At 39.8% G+C, this 21,246-nt stretch overlaps 1 protein-coding gene across 1 annotated transcript in view; it reads right to left on the minus strand.

Annotated features, from left to right (window-relative positions):
• LOC121629920 (multidrug resistance-associated protein 1-like) overlaps positions 1-21,246 on the minus strand; it is a 155,894-nt gene that overhangs the window by 27,952 nt on the left and 106,696 nt on the right. The window contains exons 17-20 of the mRNA XM_041969847.1: positions 19,905-20,081; positions 19,599-19,766; positions 19,133-19,299; positions 18,904-18,987 (exon numbers count right to left, since the gene is read on the minus strand). Of these exons, the coding sequence (XP_041825781.1) occupies positions 18,904-18,987; positions 19,133-19,299; positions 19,599-19,766; positions 19,905-20,081 (596 nt within the window). The remainder of the gene's footprint in view (positions 1-18,903; positions 18,988-19,132; positions 19,300-19,598; positions 19,767-19,904; positions 20,082-21,246) is intronic.

Here is a 21,246-nt window from a genome sequence, read left to right on the forward strand (position 1 = left end):
TTGCTTGAAGGCAGAAGGAAAGACACCGGACTTAAGAGAGGAGCAAATTGCAGCAAACTGCAGCAAATTGTTGGAGCAGCATATCTAAAACTTCTTTTTCCCATTTCAAGTCTGACTTTGGGTATAGAACGCAAAAATACATCCTGAGTCACAGAACGAAGATTGTAGTTACTGTTTAGACTGGACAGCATTACATAAGTTTGAGGGAAGCAGATTTAATATTGCCTTATAAATAAAGATGTGCCAATGGTTTTGTCTCTGAATACACAGCAAGGGCCAGCCAACTCTTTCATACAGAATGATGAGTTAGAGCTTTGAGATTAGTTATAAACCTCAACGTTCCATGATAAACAACACCCAGTGACTTAAGATATTGCGAGGATGCATGCATATATCAAACATCACCATAGACAATCAGAGGCATAAACGTAGCATCAACAAATCTCCTTTTAGCAACAAAAGAGAAACCAGCCTTATTTCTGAAATAGAAACCAAGACGCAGCTTCAACTTTTTAACTAGTTGCTCGACATGATACTTGAAAGACGATGTATGATCAATAAAGAACAAAAGATATTTAAATGATGAGACAGGCTCAATTACATCCCCCAAGGACTTCATGATAGGAAACAGGCTCAGTGCTTTTTGATTTGAGTTTGAAAACAGCATAAGTTTTGTTTTATTTGAATTTAAGGTTAATTTTAACTCACAGAGTAGCCTGAACAGTATCAAAAGCTGCTTGCAAATAATTAAGAGCCCGAGTGAGTGATGGAGCAGAGCAATAAATAACAGCATCATCTGCATATAAATGAAAGTTGGCATTATGAATATTACGCCCAATACAATATATAGACAGTGTGAATAATAGCGGCCCTAAGACTGAGGCACACCATTTTTCACCTCACGATACCCAAAGGACAAACATTCAACCTGAACACATTACGATCTGTTTGTTAAATAGTGGTTAAACCAACGGATATACACTACCGTTCAAAAGTTTGGGGTCACTTCCCTATTGAATCCCATGGCAAAGTGACCCCAAACTTTTGAACGGTAGTGTATTGGTCAGACAAACCAATACTGTGCAGTCTATCTATTAAAATGAAATGATCAACAGTATCAAAGGCTTTTGTCAGGTCAATAAAAAAAGCTGCACAGTGTTCTTTATTATCCAAAATATCATTAAAATCACTGACAACCTTTAAGGCTGCTGCTGTTGTACTGTGTTTTTTCTTAAACCAGATTGGTAATCAGATAAAATATTGATGTTTGCAAGAAATTCTTTAAGTTGATCTGCCACAGGAGACTCGAGGATCTTAGCCAGCACAGAAAGCATTGAAATAGGCCTATAATTATTTAACAGTGTAGAATATCCACCTTTAAACAAAGGAAGAACAAAAGCAAATTTCCAAACAAGAGGAATTTAATTTGTAACCAAAGTAAGGTTAAAAAGATATGTTATCGGTGCAGCAATAAAATCAGCAGCTATTTTTAAAAAGTAAAGGTTCTAAATTGTCTGGACCAGCAGATTTCTTAATATCCAGAAGTCTGAGGGGTTTATGCACCTCAGTCAAAGTAAAAACCTAAAGTTAAAACTTTTAGGGACAGTTACCTGATGTCTAGAGAAGAATTTAACTGCACCTGACCTTCAGTGTCAAACAATGAACCAGAAGTAATAAAATGTTCATTAAATAAATTGAGCATTGAGGCTTTATCCGTGGCCTTTCTTGAGTCCTTGACAATACATGCAGGAAGCTCTGGCCCTTTGTTGCCTCCTGACAAAGATTTTATTTTCTTCCAAAACAACCTTGGATTATTAATGTTGTCAGAAGTTTTGGTAAGAAAATGCTCAGCTTTGGCCTTCCTAATTGCCACCATGCAAGACTTTCAAAGCTGTCTAAAGTGCAGCCAATCTGAGTCCAAGACAGAACCCCTTGATTTAACCCAAGCCACATCCCACTCATGCAATAGACCAGATAACTCAGGACTAAACCATGGAGTATCACGACTTTTAACCCTACGTTTTCTGAAAGGAGCAGGTTTATTGACAACACCAATAAAACCATAATAAAAATATTTCCAGGTGCTTTCAACATCCTCAATGAGATACTTTTTCTCCCAAACAAAAACACAGAGATCATGAAAAAAAAAACTTGTTCCACAAAGCTCTTCATGCCACGTTTTAAGTTGATGCGGGGTGTTGCTTTGGGAATTTTACTACTTCTCATTGTTCCAATGACACAGTGATCACTGATGTCATTTGCAAAAAGTGCAGCTGAAGAGTATCTATGGGGAATATTAGTTAAAATGAGGTCAATTAAAGGGGATTTTTCAGGACTCTTCAAGTTAAGCCGAGTTGGCTTATCAACCATCTGAAAAAGATTCAATCTGAGCTTTAAGATTATCAGACACTGGATCTAGCCAGTTCCAGTTTAAATCACCAATTAAAATATGCTCACTATATTTTAGCTCTGATATAAGATTGAAAGGGAGAAGAGTGCATCGCTAACTGCTGAAGGTGGCCTATAACAGCCAACCACTGTGATATGTAGCCTTTTAGAAATTTCCAGATCAAGGGCCAGAATTTCAAATAGTTTGCTTATCGATTTTGATAAAAGGACTTTAACTTGATTTTTTTTTTTTTTTTTTTTGATAAATATGGTAACACCCCACCTCTGTTAGGGCCTTCAGTCCTCTACACATTATAACCATCAATACAGATATCCTTATCACCGACAGATTTATTCAACCAAGATTCTGACACGACAATTACATCAGCGTCAGTTGAATGCGCCCAAATATGTATCATATCAATCTTTGAGATTAGGCCTCCAATATTCAAATGAATAAACCTAGTCCATTTCGTGATTTAAATTCAGCAAGGGTATTAAAACTTACGATTTCTTCAGCATTACAAGTTGTACTTTCAACAGGTCCAGGATTTGGCTGCACATTTCCAGAAATTATTAATAGCATGAGAACCAGTAGTTTCAGTCTCATTAAATTTGGTGCCTCATGTATTGAGCTAATATTATCTATAGAGTCAGTATATAAGCTGTCTTCATATATAAAACAACTTTTCAACACCATTAAACATGATAGGCGAGGCAGCAGCATGTTAATTATACAAAGTGATACAAAATCCTGTGTAGTCAATACATGCTGTTTGTGGAAAGGTGTGCTGGTGCATGTGCTGGGTAAAACCAGTGGAGAATTTAGCTTTTTGGAGGACCAAATGATGATCCAAACCCCCAAAGTTCCACAACAACAGCACAAACAGCAGCAGAATCCAAAGACTGAAGACTTGCTGGCAGGGCCCAGAGGAAAGAAAGATGTCAGTCGGCAAAGCCAAAATCCAAATAAAAAAAAAAAAAAAGACAGCAGGTAGGCCAATGCCTGAAGCACAATCCAATGGCATCAAACAGTCCACAATATCACAAGTTGATAACATCCAGACCCAGAGGCTGAACAGCTAGCAAATGAGGCCGAAGGCCAGAAGCAGACAAAGGCCAAAACTCACGGAACAGCAGGCAAGTCCAGCTCCAGAAGATCAGCATCAGATCCAAGAGCTAGCAAAAGTAGCAACCAGGGCCCAGATGGATACAGATGGAGGACTGGTTGAGGATCTGCTTAGAAGATATTCTGTTGGTTCAGGATCAGATGAATCCAAATAAATCCTGGAACTGAAGAATGGATGGCAAGGCCCAGTGTTTAAAAGCTGGCTAGCCTGCTAGCTAACAGGGCCGAGGTGATAGCTGTTGTTTGACAAAAAAAATCGACCAGTCTATAATCCCAGGACAGATGCTCAAGGTGATAATATTTCAATTGCAATTAGTTGTTGCAAATAATATTCTTGTACTTGTACATTTCTACTTGTTGAACTTAAAAAATAGATCTCACATAAACACAAGACTCAGTCCTAAAACATTAAAACACCACTCAGAGACTAATTCAGCTGCCATCTTGGATTTGTGATTTATGACTCTTCTTTTGTTTGCATCAGGTATTTTAAAGTAGTTAAGTAACTTTTACTCAATTAAATTTAGTACTTTTTATTTTTACTTGAGTAGATCTTTGGTGGATACTATAACTTTTACTTGAGTAGAATTTAAGATACTTTAGCTTAACTACAATTTTTGAGTACTTTTTCTACCCCTGCATAAAAAACACTAATGACATCAATTCACTTTTTTTGCCAAATCTTTGGCATACCCAAAACCTTAATCACCATCAAAGCCCCATCCCCATAATATTTATGTTGTACAAGGAATTAAAAAATTACTATAAGTTTTTTAAATACATAATAAATCATTCAAATAATTAAAGAAAAGCCTACCACCCGCGCTGCACCAGGCTCAGACCATGTCATGGTGCATGTGATTTCTACATACAGGCAGAAACTCAAAGCCTCATGAGGCTCCCTAACAGCTGATAGGAATCCGTAACAATGGCCTGTACCCTGCACTGCAATACTGTTTACTGCTTATGTCTTACTACAGATAATAGATATTGCTCTTGCATCTTACCGTCTACCTCAAAACAGTTTTCTTCTGCACAGCTGATCATTCATTGCTGAATGTGGCTCAACAGTTTATGTAGCACACTGCACATTTATTAACTGTTAAATAAATGATCTATCTTTACATTTATCTTCTATCTACTTTTTTTTAAGTTGTTTATTTTTTATATTCTTTTATGGCATTCAGTGCAGACGGCAAAGTAAGAATTTCATTGTTCAGGGAAACTTGTTTCCTTACTGGGAAAATGACAATAAACACTTTGAATCTTGAGGACATCTAAGCAGTGGACCAGTGGAGCTGTGGACTGTATAGATGTGTTAAGGTTTGCCAACAACACTAGGTTTACTACTGCTTTCAAGGACAATGTGCTGGACCCAACATTCCACAACAGCCCCAGCAAACCAGCCACTCACCTTCCCCCAGCAGAGATGTGGCCTCTTTGAAGCTGCTCAAATCTAAAGGTCCTCCCACCCCCACCAACACCTCTCTGTCCTGGAGAGAGGGAGACTAAATGTCTTTAAGAGCCTACTTATACTTGGAACCATATTCCAGCGCTAGGGTAGCAGTGGAGGGTCATACCCTGTAAATACTGTTTTTTTGTTTGTTTGTTTTTCTTTTTTTGTTGTTGTTTTGTGTGTGTGTGTGTGTTCTTTTTTCCGCTTTTGTTTTTGCTAACTCCAAGACAAATTCATTGTATGTGCAAACTTACTTGGCAATAAAGACCTGTTCTGATTTAGAAATTGTTTATCAGTCAGAGATGCTGAATAAAAATAAGAAAATGACTTAAAGTAGCCATGCAGTCAACTTCAGTCATCAACTTTGTTTAGAATTTTAAAAACACAATGCTGCAATGGTGGACAGTTAAGAAAAAAATGAATATTGAAAATATGGTTTGTTACATATTTTGGGAGAAACAACAAATCTTATTCCAAAATCATTAAAAAAAAGGGGGGGTTAAAAAAACATATCCTTGACCTTAAATGCATCTCATCGCGGACTCAGAGGTCCTCTGGTACCAGTCTATTAGCTGTTCCAAGGACCAAGACGTACGGCGAGGCCTCTTTCCGTTGTTACGGCCCTTGACTGTGGAACAGCCTGCCAGAAAACCTCAGGGCTGCAGAGACCGTTGATGTTTTTAAAAAGAGGCTTAAGACCTTTTTAGCTTGGCTTTTGACTAAATTTTTTATCTTAATTTATTTCACATAATTTTATTTCACATTAATTTCTTTTAATTTTACTCAACCCTATAGCTTCTTATTTAATTATTAATGAATTCATTTATTTATTCATTCTTAGCTGTTCTTACGTAATTAAGGTAATTTCATTTTTATTTTAACTTTAGTGTTTTCCTCACAGGGAAGAACGCCTCCATGCCGGGGGTTTTACCTGCTCGGTCTGGGGGTTGTTGCTGCATTGATTGCCCTTGTCTGGTTGGCTGGGGCCCCTTATGGCTGTGGTTTGGGTCCCGGTCTGCCTTGATCGGTAGGGCGAATGGCTCCTGGTGTAGCTGGAGCCCCATAATATTGTTTCCTCACAGCAGCATCAAGACAGGTATTTTTTTTTATTACTTTTAATATTTTAATACCTGCTTTCAGCTTGGAGAAAGCTGTTCAAGAGTCAGGGGAGGGGAGGGGGATTTTAATTTTTCAGTTTTGTTGTGTAAAGGCTTGTTTTAAATACACATGAATTGAATTGTGCTTTTTTTTTTTTATCTTGTAAAGCACTTTGTATTGCCTTTGGTATGAAAAGGGCTTTATAAATAAAGTTTGATTTGATTTGATTTATTGTTATACCCATGTCACTGAGATGCTAACCGCTAGCTTTTCTGGGTTCATTCAGACGTAAGGCCCATCGGCCATTGTTAGGACATGTTGACGTGATCGCCATCTTGGTCCTGGCAAGTAAGCTCCCCATTAGATGAATACAAGTGAACGTTTGTTTTGTTTAAACTGGAATAAATATAAAACGTTTGTAAAAAATTCTTTTGTGTTTTAATATTTACTTTATGGTTAAAACAGTTTTTTAATTGTTCAAAAACCACTGACAGACAATCAATCGAGTGCTTATTGGGATTAAAGTAATTTAAATATATAATGTGTGGACAAAATTACTGTCAAAAGTAAAGGTAAAACCGGGAGTAAATTTGGTTGGCTTCGTTTTTGTTTTTTCCTGTGTAACATGATATTTATATTATAATTCTCTGGTTTCAAAGGTGTCCCTATATAAAGTAGTGAAAACTAATTTGTGGTACATCAATGCGTCCATAAATTTTTAAATTATGATGTAGTTAAATAAAAATGGCACAGAATGTAGATTTCACTCAGTATTTTGATAGCTATTGTCATTTTAAAACACCAAACGACAAAAACTAACACGATCACAGATTGAGACCTGCGTTTGTAACTTTAAGAGACTAATGATGGAATTAAGCTTTGTTTAAATCCTGCATATTTACATTATAAATGTATATTAATATACACCGTGCATTTTTTTTTTTTTTTAAATAAACTCAAAATCAAATGTAGAAACAAACATTTCGATCCTCTGCTAAGGCTGCAGGTCAGTGGAGAAACAGGATTTACATGGTTTGGTTTCTATAAGGATTTTGTTCAAGTTTTCACAATAACTAAAATGTTGCACAACATGTTTGGACATGTTTCAGGGCACTGTGCAGTATACACCAAGACATGTACAAGATGATGGCGAAACTGGACCTGACTGAAGCTGGAAAACTGGAGGTCAGCTGGTGGTGGTAGCAGGAACAGCAGGAGCTGTGGAACCACACACTTCACAACATTTTCCTACGGCCCAACCTGTCAGCTGTTTACTGAGCCTGTTGTTGTTGTTGTTGCTCATGTGGAATATATATGGGAAAATATTTTATGTTTACTGGCGAGGTATCAGTCTGAAGTTCCCTTAGATAAAATATGTCCACAACCAAACAGAAACAACTTATTTTACAATTATTAACCACTGTAATGAGGTGTAGATTTATTTATTGACCATCCTCTTTTCTTTACAGAAAGTTTCTAGATTTTTTTGTTCTCTCAAGATCTAACTTTTTCTGTCTGTGTTATTTAGGGAGACTTAAAAAGGGTCCACAAGAGTCTGGAGGATGGACATAAATACAGGGAAAAAGAGAGGGAAGGCATCTATAACCAAATAATAGTCTGTCATCTGAGTACAAGATTGATTTATATATATTTTCTGTTTAGAGGATACAGCAGCGTCTCCTTCAGTGGTTATTTATTCATCAGATCATAGACCATTTTCTTATAATGCCTTTGTCCATCTTTAATTGAGTCAGAGTGAAAAATGATGGGACTTCCTTCCAATAGACTGTTAGAGCGCACCAACAATTTTTTCAGACCAGCATTTTGATAAAATTAATGTTTTATGTCACTAAGTTATTCTGACTTGTGAAATGGAATCTGCAGGTTCATGTCTGAGCACAGTTCCGCAGTACAATGAGGAAGAAGGTGTCTCTCGGACAAGTACGATGATGGAGAACGCGTCTCACGGCCAGGCACGATGAAGACGAAGTCGTCTCACGGACAGGTACGATGAAAAAGAACGCGTCTCACAGCCAGGCACAATGAGGAAGAAAGCGTCTCACGGACAAGAACGATGAAGAAGAACATGTCTCACGGACGGGTACAAAAAAGAATATGGCGCCTCACGGACAGGTACGATGAAGAAGAAGGCGTCCCATGAACAGGTACGATGAGGAAGAACATGTTTCACGGACAGGAACGATGAAGAAGAGCTTGTCTCAAGGACAGGTACGATGGGGAAGAAGGCATCTCACGGACAGGAACGATGAAGAAGAGCGCACCTTAATGTGAACCATGATGAGGAAGAAAGCATCTCCCAGACAGGTACGGTGAGGAAGAACGCGTCTCACGGACAGGTACGGTAAGGAAGAACGCGTCTAACGGACAGGTACGATGAGGAAGAACTTGTCTCACGGACAGATACGATGAGGAAGAACGTGTCTCACGGACAGGTACGGTGAGGAAGAACGTGTCTCACGGACAGATACGATGAGGAAGAACGTGTCTCACGGACAGGTACGGTGAGGAAGAACGCTTCTCACGGACAGGTACGGTGAGGAAGAACGTGTCTCACGGACAGGTACGGTGAGGAAGAACGCGTCTAACGGACAGGTACGGTGAGGAAGAACGCTTCTCACGGACAGGTACGGTGAGGAAGAACTTGTCTAACGGACAGATACGATGAGGAAGAACTTGTCTCACGGACAGATACGATGAGGAAGAATGTGTCTCACGGACAGGTACGGTGAGGAAGAACTTGTCTCACGGACAGATACGATGAGGAAGAACGTGTCTCACGGACAGGTACGGTGAGGAAGAACGCGTCTAACGGACAGGTACGGTGAGGAAGAATGCTTCTCACGGACAGGTACGGTGAGGAAGAACGTGTCTCACGGACAGGTACGGTGAGGAAGAACGCGTCTAACGGACAGGTACGGTGAGGAAGAACGCGTCTAACGGACAGGTACGGTGAGGAAGAACGCTTCTCACGGACAGGTACGGTGAGGAAGAACGCGTCTAACGGACAGGTACGATGAGGAAGAACTTGTCTCACGGACAGATACGATGAGGAAGAACGTGTCTCATGGACAGGTACGGTGAGGAAGAACGTGTCTCATGGACAGGTACGGTGAGGAAGAACGTGTCTCACGGACAGGTACGGTGAGGAAGAACGCGTCTAACGGACAGGTACGGTGAGGAAGAACGTGTCTCACGGACAGGTACGGTGAGGAAGAACGTGTCTCACGGACAGGTACGGTGAGGAAGAACGCGTCTCATGGACAGGTACGGTGAGGAAGAACGTGTCTCATGGACAGGTACGGTGAGGAAGAACGTGTCTCATGGACAGGTATGGCCGCTTTGATGAAAAGTTCCCAATTTAAAAAAGAACATTTGTATGGCATGACAGTTGGTTGAAAATAGCTTTCAAATATTGATATGTGTCACTTTTTGTGTTCATAGGAGCAACAGATACTTTGAAAACACCAAAAGAGACATAAAGTTGTCAGAAGACAACAAAATGAAGAGGATGGAGGGCTGACGGCCTCAACAACAGAAGGCACAGAGTGAGGTTTTTTTTTTTTTTTTAAGTTCCTCAGAATGCAGCCGAGATATTTGCTTTTGTGTCACATCAGTGTTGAAGATCTGCAGTGTTACATCTGGATACAATCGTTGTTTTTTTTATTTAATGAGGTATTTTCATGAGCGGCCATGTTGCTAATGCGGGCAGATATATTAATCGAAAAAGCTATGTGAGCGAATCTAAATACTGATAAAACATCTTATTGACTCTGAACAAGAGAAAGTTTGAACTGCAAATTCATGAGTGCTTGTGTCTGTAAGTGAAGAATCTATCATCTGGAAAAATACAGAGCTGGAGAATGTGACGTCATACTGCAGAGACGCCAGCAAACGAAGGCGTGGCAGAGCAAGGTAGAGCGGTCGTAACCCGAGGGTTATAAGACGATCCTCAGCCAAGTCGCGTTCATGTCGAGGTGTCCTTGGGCAAGACACCGAACCCCTAATTGCTCCTGATGGGTCGTGGTTGAGCGCCTTGCATGGCGTATATAAATACGGACTATTTACCATTTACACTATTTTAAGCAGCACAACACAACTATGCTTGGTAGATCCTTGTGAAGGAGAGAAAACTGTTACTGATAAAATGTTTTCTGTATGTTGTGCAATGGGCAGTACGTATCTAAGTGTGTGTGTATAAATACATAGCTTACATCTAATACAGAATCAATACAGTACAGAATGCAAGTATGGTGGCCACGTCCCACAATGCACCACACAGGATGACGCACTTTCCCAAGTTCTCTTAATTGTTTGATCAACACCGTCTTGTGCTTTTGTCTTTGTTGACACTAATGAAATTAATGTTCATGCAAAAAAAAAATGTTTTTCTGAAGTGGTTTAAACAATAACCGACTAAGGATGTAAATTTGCTTTGCTAAAGTCATTTATAATTACATAATAAATGCATATTAATATGCAACGTCTCATTAAAAAAAAAAAAAAAAACTCAGTAGAAACAAACATCGTTCCCAATCCTTGTTCCCTTCATTGTTCCCCTCAGTGGCTTAGAAAAATGGGATTCATATGCTTTGATTTTTGTACTGATGTTCCAATGTTTACAATCAAAAACTGACATGTTGGAAAACACACTTGTAAATGTTTCCAGGTGTGTGAAAGTTGAGAAGGTGATGGAGAAACTGGTTGAACTGACTGAAGCCGTGGAGAACAGATTGGTTGCAGGAGCAGTAACATCAGCAGCTCTAAAACCACGGACAGCAGATTCCTACAACCCATCTGTAAGTTATTCACTAAGCCTTTAATATTTTCATAAATTTTAGTAAAACAGATCTAATTTTCAGTAGCGGTTCTAGACCAACATTAGAGGGGGGCCAGGCTGGGGCCAGCTGCTTTGTTAGAGAGGCACACTGATGAGAAAATAATGCAAAATACACACTTCAAAATTTTCTAAACTGACTGTATAATTACAGCAATATAATAGACACAATTCATTTACATTTACAGTAGTTTTAGATAAAATTGTTTTGTGATATTTTCAAATTTGAACTTTTGCAAAAAGTCTTCATATGTGGAATCTGTTACAGTCACAATATGAAAAAGATAGTTGCTTCAGCGTCTTATCTTGAAAAACACTTTTTTTTAACAAGAACAATTAAAAACAAAATCTTAACATTCAGTGTAACACTGACTCAAACAGCACCAACTTGACAAGAAACCGTTGCCACGGTATCCATTTGTTCTACACTAACTGTTGTGGTTTTTGTGATTTTTGGAAAACCGATCAACAAATAGATCAAGATTGAAAGTCTTTGCTTGTTTAGACTCAATACTTAGTACGCCCAGATTGCTTAATCTCTCATCAGTTATGGTTGATCTAAGGTAAGTTTTCACCAGTTTTAAGGTTGAAAAACTTTGCTGACAAGAAGCAGTGCTTACTGGAATTGCAACCGCTATCTTGCAGAGTCTGAAGAGCTCAAAAAGAAAAAACACATTCCCAACAAAGTCATCACCATTTGAATCATCCAATTGTGCAAATGAGAACAGTTGTCGCGTTGAGAAATGCATCACTTTTGGGATTCAGAGCTTGGATGCTATTCATGATGTCACAGCTTTTCTTTGAAAATCGCTTGTTAAGCTCAGAGCGCATCTGATCAATGACAGGATAGAAAAAGACTGAGCGAAAAAGTCTTTATCCTGTTCTGACTCTCTGACCAACACTAGTAAAAACAAATTTGTCCCTAAATTTGCAGCTTAGCTTTTTTGGCCGTTTTGTTCCTGCCTGTGTTGCAGACTCACATTCATCAGAAATGTTCAACACTTCAGTCCACAAGTTATCAAAAAGTGACTCCTGTCTGAAGTCTGAACCAAAGCACTGACCAAGTCAACAGCTTTGGAAAAATGAAGTGTTGATGACTGCATTATGTCAGATAGAAGTTTTTGTTTCTCCAAACAGTTTACAGAGAATCACAAGATGCACCATGAAACAAAGTCTACCTGTGCTAGCAGACCTCGGGTCTCAATAGATCCATCATCTTTGCTTTCCTGGGCTACCTCTAGCAGCACTCGCTTAAGGGCAGGTCATCTATCTTTAATGTTTCGCTGCTGCAGCTCTCTTGCTGCACCTTCATACTTGTCTTTTTGTATTGCTAACCGTTTAGGATGGACATATGATCCAGAAGTGAACACATACAGTTTTTCAAGCAAAGAGAAGAATTCATCTGGCTCTGGAGATTTAACTGTATCTACTAACACTAAATTGAGACAGTGGGCATTACAGTAGATGTAAAAGGCACAATATTTAGCTTTCTCTTTGATTCTTGCCTGAACTCCTGAATGCTTACCACTCATGACAGCAGCACCATTGTATGCCTACAAGATTGTTTTTATATTCCAGATCATGACTCTCCAGTATGTGGATCATTTTTCACTAAGCCCTTCTATTCTATTCTATTCTACAGTCATTTAGCAGACGCTTTTATCCAAAGCGACTTACATTTGAGAGGAAGAACAACACAAGCATGAATTCAAACAAGATGGGACGTCATAATTAAGTGATAGTCAGACCGCTTTTGAGTCCAGTTGGACCCAGGTGCTGTCATGTAGTGCTAGTGCAGTGCATATAATTTTTTTTTTATTTTTTTTTTTTTAGTCATTTTATTTAAATACAGGATCACGATTTCATCACACAATATCAAGTAGGTCATAAGTGCACACAGCTTCTTCAGTACTTGGTTGAGCCAAAAAGCTGGACAAATCTTTCTGACTCATTTAGTTAAGCTAAATGTGGAAATGCTCCTTAAACAACTGAGTCTTTAGCTTGGTCTTAAAAGTGGATACGGACTCTGCGGATCGGACGGAGTTTGGTAGATCGTTCCACCACCGGGGAACAACAGAGGAGAAGAGTCTAGCTACTGATTTTGCGCCACGTTGTGGTGGGAGCATTAGGGGGACCTTCTGCATCCAGCCTCTCAGCAGAGAAAAATGGAGAAAACTTTAGTTAATTGCTCCATTATAATAGTATCTGAGTATTACTGACATTTGCTCTGATATGATGCTAAAGACGCCACTGCTTTGCACTTCCTCTGTAATTTCATTTCCAGCCATGTCAGCCAGGCAATCCAGAAGCTCATTGTGAATTATTTTACTTTTGTACTTCGTATAGTGTTTAGACGTCAACCTTTTCTTCACAGTTTTGTCGTGGTTAGCAATTATTTCTAGAATTGCCATTAAGTTCTGTTTATTATCAGAGGCAGCAGACTCATTGTGTCCTCTCTGAGCGATGCTTTGGGTGGCAGTCAGTAGAAGCACTTCTATTGTTTTCATGTAGTCCCGGTTTTCTTTAACTTGCCAGTGTTGCATTACTGGTTACAGCTCTGTGATGGTCTCTCCATGCAATCATTGCATGTTTGTGCCTCTCAGATTTGGCATGGATGGAAAAGCTGTAAGTAGCCTTCTTCCAGCTATTACATCCAGATGGTGCATCAAATACTGTGTCTGCAGTTTTAGGAGGACTAAAATGTCTGCAACAATATGCAGAGTCCAGTTGTTTTGAATATTCAAGCCAGGGGTGAAATTCAAACCATGCTGCCTTGAAACGTCTCCTTCGGTCCCCCATCAAGGCCCGTGGAAAGATTTTCAGCTTTGGCTGCACTGGTTGGGCCTCTCTGGTCATGCTGATACTTGAGGGAAATGTTTTTCAGAAACAAGATAGAAAAAGATCAATGCATATGAAATGGCCAGAATTAAACACCATTTCAATTACTATATTAAATACCGTATAATGAATAAGTCTAATGATGATGATGATGATAATAATAAGAAGAAAAATATTAATTCTTATTGTATCTGTTCACTTCTGGATCATATGTCCACCCTAAATGGTTAGCAATACAAAAAGACATGTATGATTGTATCATTTCAATCATAAAAAATGTGAGCTGCACTGCTTTAAAAAGATGCAGGTATCTTTTTTTTTTTTTCCACAACAAACCTGATGGTCCATTGCTCGTGGATGCACCTGTATTCTCTGCCTGCATCTGACTCTCTGCATCACCCTCAGTCACATCATCCGAGTCCATCTCTTCCTCCTGCTCTCTTTGTTGTCCCTAAAATCACCCTCTCCCTGTACAGTCTCCTCTTCTACCCAGGCCTCTGTTTTTCCCTCAGTTTCCACTTCTTGCCTTTTCTCTGCTGTCCTCTCAACATCTGGACCATCTGGCTCTGTATCATGTTCATTGTTGACTTTACACTTAGGGATGAAATGGGACAGTTTTGTTTGTATACGGGAGGAAAACAAAGTATTTCACAACACTTTAGCGTCCTATTATGTACACACATTGGTACTGGTTTTCTTGAATTAATTGGCTCTGCTAACTAATGTACTTTCTATTAAAAACTGATAGATTCATTTATAGTATAAGCTCAACTCTGACAAGCCACTACTAATTTGAGAAATGTACATGCTTATGCTAGCATAAACCTTGAGCACGCGCAAACGGTTGAAAGGTGGCTTTACATTTTCACTACTTACTTTAATCAGTGGGAACATTTCCTGGTAAAATATCTTCCTCTGCTACGGTTAATCCAAGACAGAAAAGTTGCTAACCTTTAATTCTCCTCAGTTGCCTGATTCTGTAGCTCCGTGCTGCTAGTTGTATGCGTCTGCTTTCTATTCATCTATGAATTACAATTGGATGCGCTAACCACCGGTGGTGCATTGCTCTATTAGGTCCAACTGGAAAACTGAGCCACGTCTCGCGTCATGGGAAATTATTGCTAAAATTTTCATATGTATTAATGCCTTAGGCTTTGCCCTCAGCAGAGGGGCCACAGGGGGGTCCAAGCTTGCTGTCAGGGTGGCACTGGCCCACCCTGGACCCCCCCCTAGAACCGCCGATGCTAACATGCATCTTTATAAACTGTTATTAATGTTACAAGCTGGGACCCAGGACCTCCCCCATAGAGGGGAGGGCCCCGGAGGCTCTGAACATTCAGAGCCACTGTGATAAATAACCACACATTGTCCCTATTTTAGGAAAAAATGGTAAGGCTATATGTTAAACTTTATGGAACCACTGCCTTAGATAAAATATGTCTGCAAACACAGGCACAAACAAAAACAATCTAAACAGACAGAAATTATAAGCCGCTGTAATGAGGTATTTCAAAAGTTGGTCAAAATATTTTTCTCACATGATCTAAATTTTTATCTGTTTGTGATATTGGCTGTTTCAGAGTGAGGTAAAAACGATCCACAGGAGTCTGAAGGGGCATAAATACAGGGGAAATGAGAGGTAAGACATCTGTAACCATTTAATAGCCTGTAAGCTGATTACAAGATATGTATTTTTTTATGCAGCATCACTTTCAGTGATTATTTAATCTTCAGACCATAAACTAATGATGCTTTAGTCCATCTTAAATTGACTCAGATACAAAAATAATGGCACTTTGATTTTACATAGTCACCAACAAATTTTCAGAGCAGATTTTGTATTTGTCATGTTTCATGTTGCTTTGTTGTGTTTTCTGTGATGTACTTTTAGAAAATGGCTCTGTAGAAAAGGCCCCAAAGTCCTCAGTTCATTTAGTTGTTGTCAGCTGATATTCCAGTGTATTGCAAGAGGTGGGCCAGTTTAGCAGTTAGTTATATTGCGGGTGACGTCATCTGGCAGAGTTTTTCATGTGTAACCGTCGTGGTGGACTGCGGTCGCGTGTATGGGCAGCGTGTGCGTGAATGACCAGTGAGTATGGCTGGCACACCACCTTTGTTGTGTTTGGAATGACATACGGCGGGGTATTTTCTGTTATTTATGGCAAGCAAAGTTCGGAGCTTGGACACGTTAATTACTCTGTGCCTGCGGCTAATTAGCCACTTAGCCTTCCCGTGCCCACACCTTGGATTTAAATGTGTTCTTGTTGTAAGTTACGTATGTTTATGCATAGTCCGGGTTCAGTACAGTAGTGCGAGTGTTACTGCTGCAGCAAAATGCGCTGTAAGTTGCGCAAAGTAGTGTTTTATCGCCTAACGGGCGAAGCTAATGTTAACGTGTTACCGGAAGTAGCAAATGGAGACCTTCATAATAAGAGTGCTTTGCTAGTTCCATTACCGGAAGTGCTCTTGCTACTATTGATGGTAGCTTGACCAGACCGAAAACTCAGTGTATTGAATGTGTAGTTGGGGATTTAGTGTTTGTTTATTATATTGATCAAAGGGACATGTGCTTTCAAGCTATTTACCTTGTGTTTATTTTCTGGTTATATCATTTACACTGACCTAAGTTATGTTTGTATTGTTCATTATAGAAAACCACACATCCACACACAACTGAGCAATAAAGTGGAGAACGAATCTACATCGGACTCTCAGTCTTTATTATCCCATACTATGAGCGGCCTGAAGAAGTGCTCTGGCCGGCACCCCTGTGTGAACTCGGTGATCAAACCCTGAGTCAGCACCTCCCAGCCACTCCATTGCTTTCTCCACAACAGGCTCCCTCGGGAAAAAGTTGTCAAACCAAAAGCATATTACCCTGCTATTTAAGCAAACAATAAAAGAAGAAAATATACTATTTTTCAGGTGTTTCAAGTTCAAATGTAAGTTGCTTTGGATTAAAGCATCTGCTAAATGACTGTAGAATAGAATAGAACAGAGTAGAATAGAATAAGTGTATAAAGTAAGATTAGTTTCAAACAACTCTTGTGGCAAAATAAAATTTTAATAGGGTGAAGACTGCTTTAAGTTAGTTTTATTGTCAGTTTAATGTACTTGTTCCAACATTTTAAAGTTTTGATTACGTTGACAAAAATGTGATTTTTCCATTGGGAATATTTTTAGAAAATACAAAAAAGTAAGAAAAAGGTCAAATTAGAAATACAGAGAAGAAAATGTGCACACATGCAAATAGGACTGATTAATAAACAGATGTGCAAAGAAAGCAGCTGGTTAAAAGTTAAGGTTTTTACTCAAAATTCTCAAGAGCTCAAAACACATTTACCAACCCAGAACCAGCATGGTACCATTTAAACCTGCACCTGTTGCTAACGAGTTAACGTGACTGTTAACAGCTAAAACAAGACCATCAGAAATGGCCTGGGGTCATTTTTATGTTTAATTAAATAAGCCAGAGGTTCATAGCATCAGTCTGTTTAACCGGTACATTAATAAAAGATTTCAGATTACCCTTCCAAATCTGACATGAAGATAATCTACAGTTCAGCACAGGAAGCTAGTAACTATTACTGGGCTAATCTTCCCTTCCTCTCAAAGTATGGTATTTTCTTGTTTTACTTGACATGAGAAAGATATCCCATTCTTCACACTTAGGCTCATCTTTTTCAATTAGCTCAGCAGCTGAACATATATGCTGGCTAACGGTTAGCTAACGTATAATCTGGTTTTGGCTGCCTGCAGAAATAAATATTACTGGTAACTAATTAAACTGAACATAAATAAGTTTACTTACGTATTAATGCTCGTGGTCATGCTTTACGTGATGTCCAGTCTACCAAAAAGAAAAAAATGTCCTCACGCAATTAAGGTTATTCCAAGAAGCTGTCCAGGTGAGTCCAGGAAGACAAGACAACCGGCCCTCTTAGACCAATTCTGTGTTAACAACTCAAGAGGTGTTAAAGTCACACTGAAGAGTTGTTTTTAACACCAACAGTAACAACACCAACTCTTTTAGAAAAATTACTCAAGTTGAATTAAACCCCCAAAGAGTTGAAATGACTATTACTGTACTCTCAACTCTAACAGTGCAGGAATTGTGCCTGTGAACTGTATCCATGCCTGTCCTGCTGGACACCAGTGGTAAGTAAAACCTCATGCTGAGGAAAGAGGCCTTTCAGACTGTACACATTTGTCTCAGATGTCACCTGTAGCAGCTGACAAATTCCAAAAAAGCGGAAGTATCAGTGGATATAGAAGCTAATAATTAGCCACGGGAGGAATTTGGTGAGGCAGTGGAGAAGGACTTTACGTCCAGCAAACCGTTAAAGGACTAAGGAAGGGAAAGCGGGGTCCAACCTGGGTAGAGAAATGTTAACTTGAACATGACTTACAACCAAGATTTGGATTACCTTCCAAACCCAATGGATTTGATTTGATTCAATAAGATTAGAAGCTTTGTCATTTTACAGCTTGTTTAACAGCAACAGCCATCAAATGTTCATCCCAGTACATATATACAAACAAACAGCCACATGTATATAAATAAATAAATACTCAAGCCACCATAGAAGTTAAAGCAAGAACTGAAAGGTGTGTAAGATTATTGAGAGTGTGAAGAGTTGTCAGGACAGCAGTCTATTATTGTGTAGGATGGTAGGGTGATGGGGGAGGGGTTAGTCTTCACCACCATGAGGAAGGAGCTGTTTAAGTCTGTTGGTCTGAGATTTTATGACTCTGAGCCTCCCATAGTGGAGGGTGACGAACAGAGTGTCCTGGGTGGCTGGCGTCTCGTCAGATCTTTGTGGCCCGTCTGAGGAGACAGCTTGAAAAGATCCAGGGTGGTGGTATCATTTGTAGTTGGTCAGTTGTCGGCAGCATTTTATATAAAAAAGTTTGGTCACTTCCTGGTTGACAAATAAAAATACCTGCCCAGGGTTAAGCGTTTGAAGTGATTGATGAAAATCAAATGTTATTACTACTTGGTTGGTGTTAAATATAAAAAGTGATTGGTTGGGTTGAGATTTAGTGGTTCTAACTCTAATTTATTTGGTTGGAGTTAAATACAATTTTCCAAATGATTCTGCATGTAGGATTTCACCTGATGAACCAACGTGTTTATACCTGATCAGCTGTTCCTGAGACAGATCAATAGAAAAATCAGTCATACTGAGGCGAGACACCGACTTCCGGCTACCTGCAAACACAGAAACATCCTGATCAAAGCTGTCATTTAACGCATCGCACCGACTTCTTCTCTAACCTGAGTTTAGTTCAGGTACCAATGTTTTATTCTGTTGTTTCTGATCAGATGAAACTTGATTTCTTACTCTTGTCTTTGAGGATGGGACTCTCTTTCCTTCGGTTTCCACTAAATGTGTGAATTAATGTGGCAAAGACACCTTTTCTGTCCATCAGCTCAATGTAGGAGCCCATCTCCGAGATGTGCCCGTCTTCCATCACAAGGATCAGGTCTGCTTTGGACAGGAAGCTGAGGCCATGAGTCACCAGAACCCGGGTCTACACAAACACATCACAATCCTTAAAACTTGTCTGAATACCATGTAATAGCATTTAAACTGTACTGGTCCAAATTGCTCTCTGAAGTCCTAAGTATCAGCTTCACATCTAGTTTTTAGAGCCTGTAGTCAACTTTCCAAACTTGGGACATGTTGAGGCACTTCCATAATGTGTGGTCTAACAAAGTCCTCAACACATGACAGGGTCTGAGTCATGGTGAGTTCTGGAGTGCTGCCAGGTCCCTAATCAGTAAAGATGCCAATGATGAAAAGAAACTAATGGCACCTGCAGCATCTCACCTTGTCTTTGAGAAGTCCACTTGGTCCGATGACCCGATCAAAGATATGTTGTCCCACATGAGCATCAACAGCTGATAGCGGGTCATCCAGGAGGTAAACATCTGATCTCCTGTAGACGGCCCGGGCCAGACTCACCCTCTGCTTCTGTCCTCCAGAAAGGTTAAGGCCCTGAAGTCACCAGAAAAAAGATCAGTTTGACCAGAAAACTGAACCCCACAGGTAAAATATTTGCTAGGTTAGAAGATCAGTGTGTGGTCAAAAATCTGCCTCCAGAAGTGGATAGTCTTCTGAAAGCCTGCGGTGTACCTTCTCCCCAATCTCTGTGCCATCTCCCGCAGGAAGGATGTCGAGGTCTGGCAGCAGAGCACAGGCCTCGAGCACATGGTGGTACCAGCTCTCCATTCGCTCACCACCAAACAAGACATTGTCCTTCAGAGAGGCATTCTGGATCCAGGCCTGCTGTGGGACATAGGCCACTGAACCCTGCACACACAGTCCAAATTACTTTGACACAATTTATTGAGATAATTGGATTACATTTCAATGTAAATAGAAGTCCAGCAGCTGTGACATTTCTCAACATCCCACAATCCAGATGAACAAGATCTTTATTCTTCCACGTTGAACTTAATTTGCTTAGCCATCATTTTCCTCTCCGTCACCACCTCCACCAAATCGAGGGGGCATCCCAGGACAGAGCTGGCCTTCTTAACCAGTATGATGGTTTTAGTGACCTGCTGCTACAATCTGTGGAGATTCTGACTGTGTAGTTATTATTGGTGATTTTAACATCCATGTAGACAACCCTCAGGACAGAGGGACTAAAGACCTGAGTAACAGTCTGGAGAGCATTGGGCTGAGTCAGCATATAACAGAGCCCACACACATTAAAGGACACACTCTGGATTTACTGGTGTGGAAGGTTTGGATGTTTTCATGGTTACTGTGTGTGATGTAGGCCTGTCTGATCATTACTGTGTTTTCTTTGGGAATACGATTCCTGTTCACATTAATGTCTCAATGGAGGTGATCACAGAACTTGTATAACTGAAAACATGAGTGGGATGTTTAACCAGGTCTTCTCTTCAACACCTGGCTTGTCAGGGGCTTCAGCCAATGAGCTTGTTGCTAGTTTTAATGCTAACATGCTAAATATTATGGATGCTACTGCTCCTGTTAAGGTGAAGGTTGTTTCTGGAAGGAAAAAGTCTCCATGGAGAAATTCCACACTGGTGAAAAATAGAAAAAGAGAGTGTCGGAAAGCCGAGCGCAGATGGAGAAAAACACATCTACAGGTTCATTATGACATGTATGAAGAGAAACTTCACTCTTATAATTTACACCTGAGGAATGCAGGAAGTCCTATTTCTCTGACATTATTAGCAGAAAGTGTGTGAAATGAGTTTGCCAAATTTTTCAGACAAAATCCAGAATATCCGACCAACAGTTGGTTCATCAGCAGCAGGTTCAGGAGACATACTGGTCCATGAAAACCAGTTTAACCACCATGACACAGTTTAATCCATCAACAGCAAAGATCTGGGCGACATCTTACATCAGCTGAACTTCTCCTCTTGCTACTTGGACGTCCTGCCCACAGGTTTCTTCAAAAAGGTCTCAAAGACTCTGGAACCACATCTGGTCCAGA

This window comes from Melanotaenia boesemani, chromosome 19 (assembly GCF_017639745.1).
Source record: "Melanotaenia boesemani isolate fMelBoe1 chromosome 19, fMelBoe1.pri, whole genome shotgun sequence".
Lineage (NCBI taxonomy): Eukaryota > Metazoa > Chordata > Actinopteri > Atheriniformes > Melanotaeniidae > Melanotaenia > Melanotaenia boesemani.